At 35.9% G+C, this 15,867-nt stretch overlaps 1 protein-coding gene across 3 annotated transcripts in view; it reads right to left on the reverse strand.

Moving 5' to 3' along the window:
* The window catches only part of ANKS1B (ankyrin repeat and sterile alpha motif domain containing 1B), a 410,803-nt gene that overhangs the window by 177,651 nt on the left and 217,285 nt on the right, over window positions 1–15,867 (reverse strand). The window contains exon 16 of one of the 3 annotated variants that reach the window (XM_050969884.1): window positions 13,271–13,377. In XM_050969884.1, the coding sequence (XP_050825841.1) occupies window positions 13,271–13,377 (107 nt within the window). Of the gene's footprint in view, window positions 1–13,270; window positions 13,691–15,867 lie in introns of those variants that run through there. The other 2 variants (XM_050969881.1, XM_050969880.1) reach the window with 2 other exon arrangements.

Genomic DNA, 15,867 nt, shown 5'->3' on the forward strand with positions numbered 1-15,867 from the left:
AGTAAGAATGACTCACTTTCTTCAGACTTTTTTTAGACATTCATTGAATATTAGACAGCTCCAAACAATGATTTAATGTATTTTATAAGACTCCATCAAAGCAAGGTGGCAATTTAATACCCATTATACAGATAAAGAATAAAAGTAGAAAAAATTAGGGCTAGAATTAAAAAAAAAAATACAATATATTACTTCTCAATGCATAAATGCAGAGATTGCTTTCTTCCATTTCACTAAGTACTTAGTATCTATCTACATAAGTATTCAAGGGACAACTGTAGTTATATTCAGTTTTAGCTGTGAGCACTCGTACTTCAGCAAATCAAAATCTGCTCCTTCCCTTCGCCATGTGTATTAAAGGATTTTGAGTGCAACAGTTCTATCAGACAAATTTGTCACAATTTGTAGCTAGCTGTCCAGGTAAATAAGAAGCCTGAGATATCCTGGAAAATGGAAAGATCTGAATGATGTGGAGCTACAAAGCATGCTGGAAAGCATGGCCAACTCTCTGCAAGAACTCATCCTAAGCCCAAAAAAGGAAGTCAGTTTTCACTCAGCACCAACTCTGTTGGGTTTGAGGTGTGAGTGACAGGAACATCATTGGGAAAACCATTCAGTTAAACATCCCCCTGCTTTTCAAATCAAGTAAAAATGCTTTAGGTCAGCAAAAGAACATGGATGTGAAGCAGACATCTTCTGTCCCCCTCTTTGTTTTCAGTTATTTCATCTCCTTTTTTCCTCTTCTTCCAGTATTCTCTTCCTCCCTTGCTCCCTCCCTCCTGTGATTTGGAGACCAAAGAAAAGAAATATAGTAATTTTTACTTAGGAAAGAGGAAATGGAGAAAAGTAGGACATGGGCAGCACAAGAAGAGTCCAGCCCGCAGGAATGGTGAGGAGAAAGAGATCTCAGAAACCAAATGAATTTTGGGGAAAAGGGTCAGATGTAGAGAACCTCAGAAATAAACAGAAAGGAAGAGTGGCACCCAGGCATCTCAAGGGGAGACAAGAGGAATGTTAAGAAACTGTTTCTGCCATGAGTTTGGTTTATGAAATAAAATGCATGACTTAAAGATTAAGATAATGATAATTTACATTTAGGAAGCTCATACACGGAAAAAAATGTTCCTGATTAATTAAAAAAATAATTAAATAAACTATTAAATGCTTTTTTTGCTATTCCGCACTATTTTGAGCTTAAGTCCAACCCTTGCCACTGACTTAATTCAGAACAGAACTGAAGGTACTGAGTGAGATTCCTCAGGTAATCTGGCTACTCCGACTCCTTCCTGAGAAAGTTTTCTTCCCAACTAAAGGAACTCAGAAATCTGGATGTCAGAAGTTAGACACAAGCAGATAATTATCCAAGACAGCTCAAAATACACAGATATTTCTATCCCAGGATCTTCTCTTGTTTTCCTATATGTAGGCCAGCAAAGTTATGTAATTTCCCTCAGCCAGATAGGGGAATAGAGAGGCATTTTCTCCAAATTCATAATTCAAATCAAAAGCTGACCCCAGAGAAGACCCTTAGATATATTGTCCTATGTATTCTCCATGGACCAGGCTGCATCTGCATGTCCTAGCAAGTTTTTTCTTTATTCTCTTTTCCCCTGAGTCTCCATTTCTTCTTTTGAAGAATGAGGAAAATCAGAATGCTTTTTAAACAAACATATATTTGAAGCAGAGTTAGGAGATAGAGGGAAATCAACCATACAAGCAGCGAGAGCAGAATTTTCTGACAAAAAAGCTTGATATTACTGAGAGTCATGGATTTGTTGGTAGGTTGGTTCTTTGATACAATATTCCACTCTTGCTACATAAAGTTATTTTTCTGAGCAGAAAGCGAAGATCTACTATTTTTATAGGCAATAAAAAAACTACTTAAAAATCAGAATGTCAGGAAATAAAAAGCTCATGGACAGAACAGACACACTTCCAAATTCCAAGGGAGATGCAAAACAAAAAAAAAAAAATAACTTGCATTGACAATTTGTAATTCCTTTCTGGCAACAAGAGGAATGCCTAGGGAGTTCAGAGAAGCTAACAGGGCTATAATATTCATACTATATTTAAAAATGGATCAAGGCTAAAAACCAACTCAGTTGTGCAATCTTTTATCTTGATGCAGCATAGCAGCTAAGAACTGATATTTCTTTTCAAATGCCATCTTAACTTACTTCAAGAAGTGGCCTTTCTACCTGATTAAAAGGGGAGCTGTTTGGAGAGAACAAACCTCAAAAAGTGAAAAAGCTGGGAAATAGTTCTGAATAGTTCTGAAGAACAGAAGTTATCAATAATTTCAGAGATTGAAGAGCTGTAATCAGCTGCAACAAATAACAGGTTTTCTTAGTGTAGGCTGTAAGATAGCAGTGAATAATATACAGGTTTTTTCCCCTTCTTTGTGACTGCAAAGGGGGATAGTGCGCAGAGGGGCCACTCTTTGCTAATTCTTGGCTGCTAAGTAGGCATTCAGACAAAAATGCCATTTGAGATTTATATTGGAAGGTAATTTGATAAGTATTTATCCAGTGTATTTTTATTAATGGTATTCTAGTTTTTAATGTTTATTCACTTCTATTTACAGGAACTTAACTCCCCACTTCTGTCACCTGAACAAATACTTTGGCTTTTATATGTCAAAACTTCCACCTAGGTTTAGACTTTGGACCAAAAAAAAATTCAAACAATTATTACCTAATCAAAGACTTTCAACACAAATCAAGAGCAGGTATGGTACATCTTGCAAATTTAATCCATTGATGTTCCCATCAATAGTGTTATTAAAGCATTCAGTTTCCAATAATTTAATAAAATACTGCATAAGATAAGAGAAATAAACATCTGAAATATGAGATTTCAGTTAAGTTAAGGGCTGCATTTGCAACAAGTGCATGTGCCTTCAGTTTCATCAGTAGTAGCCACTCTAAAGTAAATACAGTGTATTGCTGTTTGGAGATTATATCCCACATGCACAATAATCGAGGTATAATGGAAAAGATACAGAATAGAACATGTTCCACAGTGAATGAAATGCTTGAAGTGTTTAATATAGAGTTTTAAAGACTACAGAAATAAATCATTTGGGGATCAAAGTAACTTAGTATTTCCTGTTTTGCGAAAATATATTTCAATCTGGATTGGGCTAAGAAGAAGACCAGAGAACTGGTGTGAATTTCATGTGTGACCTTGTACTTAAAATGAACAAAAGCTTTCTGTTAATTCAACCAATTATGCAAATGTGGAATAAAATCATAGTTTAGACACAGCAGCTTGCTTTATCTGCACTGGGCCTTTACTTTCAGCAGATTTAAGAATCTATATTTTGTCCCCTGCAAAGTTGCTTGTAACTGAGCTTGTGCTTTGACCCATGTGAAGCACAGGCAAAGTTTTTGGAGGTGACTTCTGATGCACAGTTCTCAGCTTCTGAAAAAATTCTATGTTTCTAACTGCATATACTTATTTTCAAATGTCTAAAGTTTTAACCTGAAGTACTATAATTTTATGTTTTCTAACTCTTTATAACCCAGTTTCTAAAATGCAAATGCATGCTCAGATATATAGGTGTTTTTTTCTAATGTTCCAGATTAGCAGCACTATGCAAATGTACATCCTTCTGAATGAGAAAAGAAGGAAGTTTAGGGGGTCTTATTATTGTTTTAAATGACTGCTGGGCTAAGTCATAAAATTCAAGCAACGTAGCATTAGAAAAATAACAAAAGGTTTTATTTTAACTGATAGTTCTTTGAAATATGTGCATACTCAAATCTCAGTACACTTAATGAGAAAGGAATTTTGAGGGGAAAAATTAGTAAAGAAACCTGTGATTGAAGACTCTATCATAAAGCTTGTGAATGAGAGGGGTAAACTGAGGTCACCTAGGTACTGTAACTCTCCAGTTCTTTATTTCTAAGCATGTGGAATATTTCATTGTAATGAATTAACCTTTTTGTGTAATATGTGTGTGCACAAATGTGAGTGTGTGTGTGTGAACAGACAGAAAGGACAGCATGGTGATAAAGGCTACATGGGTGTCATGCCAAGGTTAAAACAGATGCTGGGGTGTTGATACCATAAACAAGGCAAAAAGTTCAACAACGTGTGAGAAAACAAAAGATTTTCAAACTGAAGGACAGTAAATTTAGATACCCAGGAAATTTAGAAGCAGTCAGGCAAATTGTACCAGGAATGGCTTGCTTGCATGGACATTCTGGTACATTTTCTAAAACAGCTTTTAAAAGATAGCTGTAGTTTTACTAGCAAAATTAAGCTTTTCTCCCTTGTCGAAATTTTAGTGGCTTTTAACAGAAAATAATTTCTCAACAAAATAATGTGGGGCACAATGTGTTGTACAGTACATCTGTTTCTTTACTGGCTCCCTTTAAATAGTTCAGCTCCCAGCTGCTGAGTTACTTCATTTAGCTTTATTTCCTTCCCATTACATTCCATTGCAGCATTCCCTATACTTCCCCATTTTCCCTCCACCAGAGTTAGTGCTAATGACAGTAATTTCCTGTTGCAGGTAACACCACCATATATTTCCTCCTTGATTTAGGCAAAGGTTGTATGGTGAATGGTTGAGGACAAACAGCCCAGGAGGTTGGAAATCTATCCTGAGGAAGAATCCTGTGATCTGACATACATATTAGTACTACATCTATATTTTAGTTGTCCTCTAATAATTTATTCATTCTCCAGAAGTTCTCAAATATGATTGCTAAATGATTTGGTATTTTCTCTTCAGTTTCTTAGAATTCTTTATCAAATATCACCTAACCTAGGTGATTCAGATATTCCAATTACCCAAGTGCTCTTTTGTCTGTTTGCAATATGACTATTCTCACTCTTTGTCTTCCTCCAGTTTCTCAGTGGTCTTCACCAACACTGTACTTGATTAATTATTGTATTTTGTTCTCAATGCAAAACTAAAATGAATTTTATCTGATTCCAGCAGTGGTAGTAGCTTTTAAAATAGTCTTTTTAGCTACAGCATATTGATAAAAATTTCTCTGAATGCATTCTACTCACACAGTTATGGACATTGCATTTTCTCTCCTATTTCTTTTTTCCTTTTTGTATTTTTGATTATTTATCTGCTCTTCACAATTCATTCTTTCTTTATCTTATATTGTTTCTATTTTTTGATCAGCATTAATACTTGTTCATATAACTACCCGAGCTTTTCTTACATCACCCGGTCTTCCTTCCAAAAGGATAACATGCCCAAGAATCATGTTTATTTCCAGCTATCTCTTTGTAGTCATTAATCTTTCCCTGAAAACTCTTTCAGAGTCCCACCATGCCATTATCTGTAATCAAGCCACTCTGTACTGCTCTGTCCTTTAACTTAGTCAGGGAAGTCTGTCATTGCTTGAAATTTATCTGCTGTTCCAGATTCCATTTAATTGCTTCTTGTTGGACCATGTTGTTCTAATCCAGTAACACACACAACCGTATATTATGTTGCTTTGAGAATTTCATTCTGTTGATTTTTTTAAATTTAATTTTATTAAAAAGTATTCCTGTATGGAACAACCACGAGTAAGTTTAAACTTCCTATTACATACAGGATGTTACTTTTAAACTGTAACTACAACTGAAAACTGATTGTCCTGTGAATCTTCAGCTTTCTTCCCTGAAGCATAAAACCTTTTAGATTTTTTGCCTTTCTTAATCTTTAAGTTTTCTGTTATTTAAACAATGTTTATAACTTGTCAAGTTTTCCATAGCTTTCATCAGTTATCAATAACATCATCCTACACATCACTCTATACCCAAACATTTCTAATTCTTGAAGATTTACCTTTGTCCCTTTTGGTCAACGCAATCAGCTGGAAGGTTTAGTCCTTAAATAAATACATAGCAAGAACGTTTTACTGGCATTACACCTGTTTTTTATGAGTTACTAAAACATCATGCTTCATTCTGGTTATTAGAGTTTTCATCCACTTTATCAAACTAGCTTTCAGATGAAATACTTGTGACTAGTTTATGATAAAATTGCATTTAGGGCCAATAGCCAATTCCTCACATATGTAGTCTCAAAATACAGCTCATCAGTGTTTGTACACCAAAATGAGGCCACCCTCTGCACTAGGCAGGCTTTTAGCTTAAACACACTGTTTAACATTAACATTTAACATATTGTTAGAACAGATGGGACTAATTCCAGTCCTCGTGCATCGTATTCACAGATCTATACCATGAAATGGTGTAACTGGTAGTAGTGACTGTACAGGTGATGGCTTTCAAGATCTGGATTTGGCCCTTTGTTCCTAGGGAGAGTATGATTGAGCCCAATACACTGCTGTGTACCTTGGACAAGCTCTTTCTTCTAAGACTGAGCTTAGCAAAATAGCAAATACGCAACAAGCGTCACTAACCTGAATGGCAGAGGTGAGTGCAAAGACATTCCACTCAAGATACTGGCACCTGGAAGGTTGACCAGGAGTGCAGCCCAAACTCCTGTCTCTCTGCCTGGTATGTACAACCTTGCATGGAACTACATTTAATTGAAGATGGCCAAATATTCCAGAACAACCAGAGAAACCTTAACCTAAAGGTTAACTTAGCAGAATGTAGCATACAGGCAGATGGACCCATCCCTGATTATACCTTCAAGATACAATTGCTTAGACAGGTTTAGATGAAAACATACTCTCTCTGACTCTCAAGGGATCCACCATACCCAGGATGTCTTAATGAAGCCAACAGTCTGTTTGGAGGTGTGTTCCTTATGAATCAACCATTCAAGTGAAATACACAAAAACTTTGTCTCCCTGTTGAGCAATCATTACTGCCAAAACCTACATAAAGTCCTTTATCTAGTGCAAGATCAGTCCCCAGCTCGCAGTGCGGTGTTTTTTGCACACACACATTACATATATAGATATAAAAACATGAAGCAGATTCCTCTAAACTCCCTTCCCACTGGGGAATGAGCACTACCTCTCCATAGCATGCACTCACACAGGATGATGCCAACTTGCCAGACACCTCAAGAGAGAATGACAGTGCAAGCTATTATTTACACATGCAATACTGGGTAGTACATTAATAATCCCTTCTGTCTCTTGACTAGCTTGAGGAATACCATGACAGAAGCATTAACAGGAGCATGTGGAATGGGATTATTTGTTAGACTCGCTGCTGTTGCAGGATGACAGGCACAATCTTCAACTCTGGCACCCACCTGAGCTCTAATTTGCAGTTTCTATAGTAAGAATTCCTACTAGGATGAAAAAGATCTTGAAGCCTCAGGGCTAGATGTTCTGAGAGAGGAGAAAAAGAGAGGAGACAAATAAAAATTGTCTTCTGTTTCCATGAACTTTGTATGGATTCTAGCCCAAACTGAATGATCATAAATTTTGTGTCTAGCTATTATAGCTTAGGAGATCTAGTACAAAACCATCAATAGAGCTTAGACAGTGGTTCAGCTGATCAGATGAATTTACTTTAATTTATCCTCAAATAACAACCCTAATAGTTATTCAGCCACCCAGGTAAATTGCATTCTGTGCTCCAATGGCTTTAATGTCTGATTAGGTGCTTCACTTAGTCAACCACAGAAATGAATTTGGAGTCATCTGAGGTGCTGCAAATGTACATTGCCTGGAATCTGATTGAAACTCCAGACAGGTATTGCTATTTTATAGATCCTGTACCATAAAGTCCAAGCCTACACAAATGTTCCAGACATCTCAATTTCAATATGAGGGCAACTGAACTGAGTCCTAAACATCTACTGATGTGTAAATAGACATGTCATTGTTTATATCTGAACTTTAAATCTGTCTCATTCTCTTTGAGCCAAGGGGAAAGGTGGCCTGCTTGAAGACCTACAGGTGCAAGGTTCCTGGGGTAAAGAAGAGGAAGACTCAGAAGACACCAGAATGACAGTCACTTTACTCAAGCAATAAAACCAGTGCTACACTGATACTGAGAGGAGCTCCACATTTTTAGTGTTAAGTTTGTAGGTCTGCCATGAAACTAAACGCAAGTCCTGGGTATGAGAGCGAGGCCCTAGCAAGGGGACTTGTGGTTCCAGGAATCTATTCTAAGATTTTATTAGATGTGTGGTAAATCTTAAACCACAGCCTATTCCAGCATCAGTGGGACGCTGCTAAAAGTATGGCTTGCTGTATATCACCAGCTTATCAACAGCCAGTTTTAAGGCTGCCTTAAATAGTTCTTAATTTCTGGGTAAAGTACACACAGACAATGTCCTCTAAACCTTCCTAGGGTCCAGATGAGGCATGAGTATCCCAAAGAGTCCCAGCAGTAGCCATTATGGGCCTGGAGAGCTGACAGCCTGGAGGCTGCAGAGGTTGACTTGCTTGTTAGGAGTTGGCTTCTGGAAGTCACCAAAGTCACTACAGACTAGAACCCTTGTCTCAAATTGGCCTTTTTTCATCACCAGTCACGTGGTTAAGTTAAGAATGGTGTTGGTAGACTGACAGAGTCTTTTTCAGCATTCATCTAATGCCTACATCATCACTCTCTGCCCTAGATATTTTTGATGAAAATATAGGTGGTCTCCACAAATACAGAACTTGGAGTTAATGTACATAGATATTTTCTTTTAGGTGCATTTCACTCTAAGGAAATTGCTTCTGTCCTCTAGCCTTGATACAGAGTATAAGATCCTCAAAAGAGATTAAAACCAAGAACTACTGTGTATTCCAGAGGAGCAATTCCCAGGAATGACACCTGAGAGAAGAGAGTCTTCAGGTAAACTTCAGCTAATCAACCGCCAGAGCTAGTGAAAAAATTCAAGAGAAAAAAAAAAGACAGAGAGGAAGGGAGAAAGAAAAGCCAAAACCTTACTCAAAACTAGATCCAAAGCACTAGCTAAGGGGAATTGAGAAGGTAGACCATGTTTAGCAGTGAGAAACCTGGTAAATACTTTTGCAGGTAAGTTCACAGGATGAATACAAATACAGAAAATTATTAGAGGGTAAAGAAATGCATATGCAAATAAGTGAAAACTCAAGACATCTATGTTCAGTTTCCAGATGTCACAAACTCTGTATAATTTAAGATTCATTTCAGCTGCCAAAGCAACAGGACTCTACAGATGTCTGAGGAGTTCAGTGATATCCCACCTGAACCTGATAATCATGAAGGGCCTGGTTGTCTCTGGTTCTCAGTGATATCTGTCAACCTTGCCTAGATCTTCTGGATTCCTTATGGTATTTCACTTGGTACTAGACACCCACATTTAAACAAGTGACTTGATCTGTTAACATTATGTCAGCAGGCATTTTGAGAATGAGTGCCTTTTGTATCAAATGTGTAAGAGTTTTACATTCCACCCTGCAGTGATCCTATGTCTCAGTTTCCCAAGAGTGGAAAAGAGAGAATTAAAAAAAAAAAACAAACTACTTATGCAAGACTTAGACCATCAGGCAATGCAAGCCACTTATGTACTCGGAGTGGTAGAGATGCTTGTCTTTTAAAAGCAGCTATGAAAGTCTAGAGTGTAATGCAAATATTAACTGTTGACAGTGAACAATATTTTAAAATGCCAAAGATATAATAAAATGCTTCATATTTTTCTGTTAACTCACTTTGAATGCTGGTCCCTGTTTCTGTCATAGTGTGTTTTATCAATCTCTTTAAGAGACATTTTCTTCATGGAACTGCAATAATAAGCGATAAAACTTCAGAATATTTTAAATTATTAGGACAGCCTATAAATAGATAGTCCTCATATACAGTCCGTAATCAGAACTAGTCCCCACTGGGCAATGATTTGATTGAACTGCTTTTATCTCTGTGAATCCAGAATGGAGTCTTTGATGAAGTTCCACAGTTGTAGAAAACTGCATGAGAGCTTTTAGTGACCTCGCACATTTATATATTTACATCTGTTTCTCTGCAAGTCAGCTTTTTTGTTCCTCAGCATACTAAGTGACGTAGGCCTGCAAGTCTGCATAAAATTATAGCTTGTCCCAGGGATATCCATTGCACCTATGCATCAAAAAGATGCCTAAGTTTTTTTATTGTTTACATCTAATTCATATACTGTGATTTATGACTGATTTAATTGTTTTCTTGCACTTTGGAATTGGTTTTCCTGCGAAGCAGCCTTCACTCTAAGAAACTGCAGTATCATCTGCATCTTCAAATACAGAGTATCTGCACAAAGTCACTACAAATTTCTACATCTGAAGGACACTACAGCCTGGTACACAACAAATTATCAAAGTTAATTATGATTGCATATCCATACACATATTCAAGCACATGTGAACCAAGACTTGGGACTGAATCTGCCTGGGGGCCTACTAAAAATGATGGAGGTGTCATTCCTGCACGATCCTAGCAGTGGGTAGGAGCTGCACTTGGTATGTGCGCAAACATGCTGTAAGTAGAATTAAAGTATTTCATGAAAAAAACACTAATTTTTTTAATACTATGTTTCGATGCATTTTTAAAACATATATATTGATAAAGTACTGAAAATTATTTATACTGTAAAGTTAATAGGAATCCAGCTGCTTCTTCCTATAAAGTCCACACACTTCAGGTAAGATAAACAAATCTTCCTAATTCTAACCACAGTCTAGTGAGTAACTTTCCTAATGCCCAAGGGAGACTAAACACAAGGAGTTAATTTCCATGATCTAATGAATTATTAACCATGAAATCTTTCTATCAGAAAATCACCTTTTTATTAAAATGCTAATTTAATTAATAGAATTTTGCTGTTGAGAATAGCATATATGGGATATATTTGTTCTCAGATGTATGCTATTCCATGGACATTAATTATAACATTATGATATTCCCTCTTCTGTTCTGAACAGCTAGTAAGACCTGTACTACTAAATCATACTTAATAGGAGTGTGATGGTTGTTGCTTAGGCAACAGAATGAATAAATGCAGGTCAGACTGTGCTTCCAGAAAAAACAAAAGCAGGAATATAGTACAGAATGAATAAGAAATATGTCTTAACTGATTTTTACTGCATTGAACTATTAGACTTCTTCAATGTAAAGCAGTTAACCTATCTGAAACATTTAAGTTAATAGGACCTTGAACTCCAGTTTAATATGTAAACTGCTGTAATAAAGGCAAAGCTGCTCTCTCATATTAAGGAAGAATACAACATACTAAGTTTGGAATAATCTGAATTTTTCTCTTAGCATAGTAGGTGTTTCTCTTGTCATTTTCGTATATACTTTCTAAGTTTAATTTTCCCTTTAATATTTTGGCTGGGATGAAAAAGAGCTTTTAAAACACTTGTTTAAATTTTTCAAGAGAGGTTTTCCTTACATAATGCTGATGTATTCAAATAAGCGATATAAAAAGAAATCAGTGGTTTATTTCCAATAAAATTTAGAAAATATTTGATTTCTGGTACAGACAAAAACTGAAATATGCAAAAGCAGGATGAATGGTGAAATCAATAAATTGGAAATTATAGAACTACTGAAATTATAATTTTTTTAAATTACAGCACAATTTCACAACTCTTTTATTGTTATCGGAATTATGAGTCTAATCTTCCATTCAGTGCATGCTACCTCAGCTAATATTAAGAGTAATTATGTATTTCATCTGTAATATAGCAGAAAAGGCTTAAAATTACCAGAAAACACTGGCTTACAGAGAAGCATGCAAACAAAACTTAATCTGCCTGATATGTTAGAAGTTTGACTTGCATATTGCATAACAAAATCTTGTATGTAATTTGTATGTTTACATAAGTACAGTAATAAGAGATGCAGGAAAATCATATAAATTCCCCGAGACCATGGTTCAGGCCCCTCCAGAGCCAGGGTATGACTGAAAAGCACTCCAGGGCAGTTATTTGACTTCTCTGGTGCTCATAATTTACCTGTGGTAGGTGCACCCCTCTGCATTTGTTATGCCACCTACAGCCTCTTGTGAACAGTTTCCTTTTGTAACCTCTTTAAGACCAAATGATCACCTACTTATGTAACTAATTCTACAACATATATAAGAATATGTAGTTACATTTTGGGAAACTGCAGCATGATACACTTTTTTTTTTTCTTCTTCCCTATATTGCTGGGCAGACAGCACAGCTTTGTTTTAAAGAATATTTAAAGGTGCAGATGACAATGATTTTTACTGATCTAAGCAAATGATTATATGGTAGCCATATAAAACCAGGAAGAAATGTCTACACTATTGTAATGTGGAAAAGGCAGAGATATGTCTCCTAATTTTTTGATCAGTAGTCCAAATGCATATAATAATGTTGGCAAATTAATGTAAAGAGGAAGGACACAACTTATGTGGTGATTTTACAGATATAATAGTCATGCCATTTCATTTCTGTTTCTTATATGGCAGATAGAAGTTATGAAAAGTTAGAATTGTTCCAAGATATACATGCATACCTAAAATATATTTTAAAGATATTTTGAAATATGTTTTAAGACCTGATACTTTTTAAGAAATGCAGTCGAGATTTTGGAAGAGGGTCAAGTAGGAGGAATACTGAAGCAGGTAGAAAAGTGATTATATAACAGCTTTAGAAGTAAGGCTTCTCTCTTTACTGTCAATATTCATTTCAATGGAAAGTTTGTGCATGGCAGGTCTGTTACTTTACACCACATGGTGATATTGTAAATCCTGACCTAACTAAAATTTCATTTCTTTTAAACATTCCTGATAAATGTCTAGAGTTAAAACAAAAGAATGGAACAATTAATAGGAATGCATTACTTTTTCTCTTAGGGCATAAGTTTCAACAAGTGAATCCCAGAGCCTGATTTTCTAAGATGCAAAAATATTTAACCGAGACATCCAGAATTACTTGCAGAAAGAGCACACTTCATTAAATAATTTTCTGTTATTAAAATACCTCTCCAGGCAAGAATGGCATTGCATGTTCTTTAAATATCATTACAAGTTAATGATGAAATAAAAGTAAGAATGTGATGCACTGCAGAAAGGGGTGTTTGCAGCTTTTTCATACTATGAAAATTCTGCAATGGATTAAAAGAACTGTGCATTTTTCTTCTTTAATCGGGGGATTGATGAGGGAGAGAAAGAGCATTGACACTCAGTTTTTATTTTACCAGATTTCAGCCTAGACTCTTTTATAATGTGTATATTCTGGAAGTTTATAAAAAGGCAGTTGATATATTAATTCAGCTGCAGATAGGAAAGTGAAGCACTAAACAGATCTTAGTGCAATGCAGAATAGCTCTAAGGTTTTTACGAGCACATACGAGACAGACAAAAAAGGCAGCTACAGTGTATATACACAGCTATGCACGGAAGATTTCTTACCATGAATTGCACATTGTCAAATCCATTAGCCAGCAAGTGGTTTTCATACTGAGGTAGCCCAATATTTTCCAACCATTGTCCCACTGTCTGGACAGGGCATCGGGGTCCTGTAGGAGGGTGAAGAGGGAGGCGTTTAAGCAACGAATAACCATCCACTGGATAATAGCGGTAGTCCTGGGCTGAGAGGTGGCATTGCCACATCGTGTTCCTGGAAAAGTTGGTATCAAACGAGCCCGCCAGCTTGACAGATTAATGTTTTCAGCAAACAGAAAAGTCAGAAGTAAAACATAGTTTTCCGGGCAGTATAGAACGTAAGATCTGATCGCAGCTCTACATTTCTTGGTTATTAATCTTTACTACAGACCAGTACGTCATACAGTAGAGGAAAAAAAAAAAAAGGCATATCAAGCTGTCAGCTAAGCTGCTCTCCGTTATATGTGATTGTTGGAATACTCCACAATGAGCAATGCACTGCCAGCAGCAAGAATTCTTTTTATCAAGTACTCCTACACTCATCAGTATGCAGCTCCATGCTTCTTGCTCCCCCTCGCTCGCTCCCCTTCATTACCCAGCCTAGGCTACACCTCGCATTTTCAATAATAGCCATCAGATAAGGCAGATTTTTTTTTTGTCTGCAAGCTGTAAGCCTGCTGCTGCTGCTTCCTCCTACACACCCATCCAAGCGTCAATCTTGAATGATGAGAGCAGTCAAAACAAATGCAGAAAATAGCAAGATTCAAAAGCAACCTAGAGCACTTAAATCTGAATAGAATCTTCATACCAGTTATGCTTTACATATCTATTTGTTGTAGATTTTAACATTTCACAAGACATTAAGAAACATAGTACTTAAAGCATAGCCCGTGGCATGGTTTACTATGCCTTCCCCTTTCCCCTTTTAATGTAAGATAGGCAGTGGTCTGCCTCTCTGCTTATATAATAGCAAAACCCTTTAATGAATCAATAATGAATATATTTCACAGTTTCTCTCGTGTAGTACAGCAAAAGATATAAAAGGCACAACAATTTTAGTCAAAGTAATTAGATTATCTGCATGATTTCTTCAACTGTAAAATTTAAGACACAAGAAAACCTTCATGCCGACATATAATAATTCAAATTGAAAAGGTCACCATTTCAAATGAATAATTAAGAGGATAAAATTGTAAGTTTATATCCTTTCTTACAAAAATGTGAATGATAGCAAGTAGACATAAGATTTGCATGATTTTTAGAGAGGATTTAAATTTTATCAACTATAACTGGAAAAAAAAAGATTATGAATTTTAAATGAGCGGAAAATTCATTTTCTGCATAAGAAACCAACTACCTCATGATGTATTTTATATCTACATTTCATCTTTGAGACAGTTTCTCTCGAGATGGGAATATTTTATTCCTTTGTTCTGAAAGGAATGTCTACTAAACTTTTGTTTTTCATAACCATATGAAAGGACTTAGTAAAAAAAGACAGGAAATAGGTATATTCAGGGTACAATTCTAGAAGGAATCCTGTCAGTGGTGCTTCATTTACTGAGCAAATTAATTACTTTTTTGTTTTTCTTATCCATTGTGAATCTCAAGCAATGACCATCTCAAAGGAGAAATGTAATTCCAGGCATGAGGAAATTATAGATGTTTATCAAGGGGATAATATGGGACTGATAGTACTATGGTAGATAATTGTTTCATAGAAAACCAAACCTACAGTCTGACCAACACATTATAATACAATGTCTCTTCCAGTGCCACACAGAAGGTCCCTGAGCAGTTGCAGAACAGATTCTAAATATATAGAATTAACAATATTTTAAGAGTTTCAACTATAATCTTACTAGTCCTTGGACTAAAACTGGATGATCTTTCACTTTGATATTGCTACCTGGATTTTTGAAACATGTCATGCAAACTAAAGTCCATAATAATTTTGTAGAATAATTTTAGTTGAGCACAGAATATCTTTCATGAAGTTGAAAAGTTGCTTAAGGTCTCTTATAAGATATTCTGTTATTCCAGGTATTCTAACTGACTTGATGAATTTACTACACAAAGTGTGAAAGGTTCATTATGTCTTTAAAAAGAATACTGAACACTCATTGGGCACTGGTAAATGTGCAGTAGCCAAAGAAATTTTTAGGAGTTTTCTCATTGCTAAATGTACTTCAAATAAATGAATGGAGGATTAATTCCTTCTCAGAGAAAGTAGGAATGCCAAACTGACAGGAAGTCTAAGTCTGATGGAGACAGAAATGCATTTGTTCACACAGGTCTGCAAATCATTCCTATTTTGAAAAGTTTTCTCTACTATGGATGAATACTTTTTGTATATAGACAGATCACAATCCCTTCAGAATAGTGCCCAGGCATGAAGAAGGGTAGGCTATGCTGAGCTGAGATATAGGGGACTGCCCCCAAATAGGCAAATTCAAAAGGCTGGGCAAGATCTTTAGAGGGAAAATTGAGAACAAAGGTATCTTAAATAAGATAAGAATTCTATCCTTTCTGATTTTTTCTTAGTTGACTGAGAATTAATACACTTCTTTTAAAAGGATTCCTGTTACTGTCTTCCACTTTTTCCTGTAAACAGAAAAATTGAT

Source organism: Serinus canaria, chromosome 1A (genome assembly GCF_022539315.1).
Source record: "Serinus canaria isolate serCan28SL12 chromosome 1A, serCan2020, whole genome shotgun sequence".
Lineage (NCBI taxonomy): Eukaryota > Metazoa > Chordata > Aves > Passeriformes > Fringillidae > Serinus > Serinus canaria.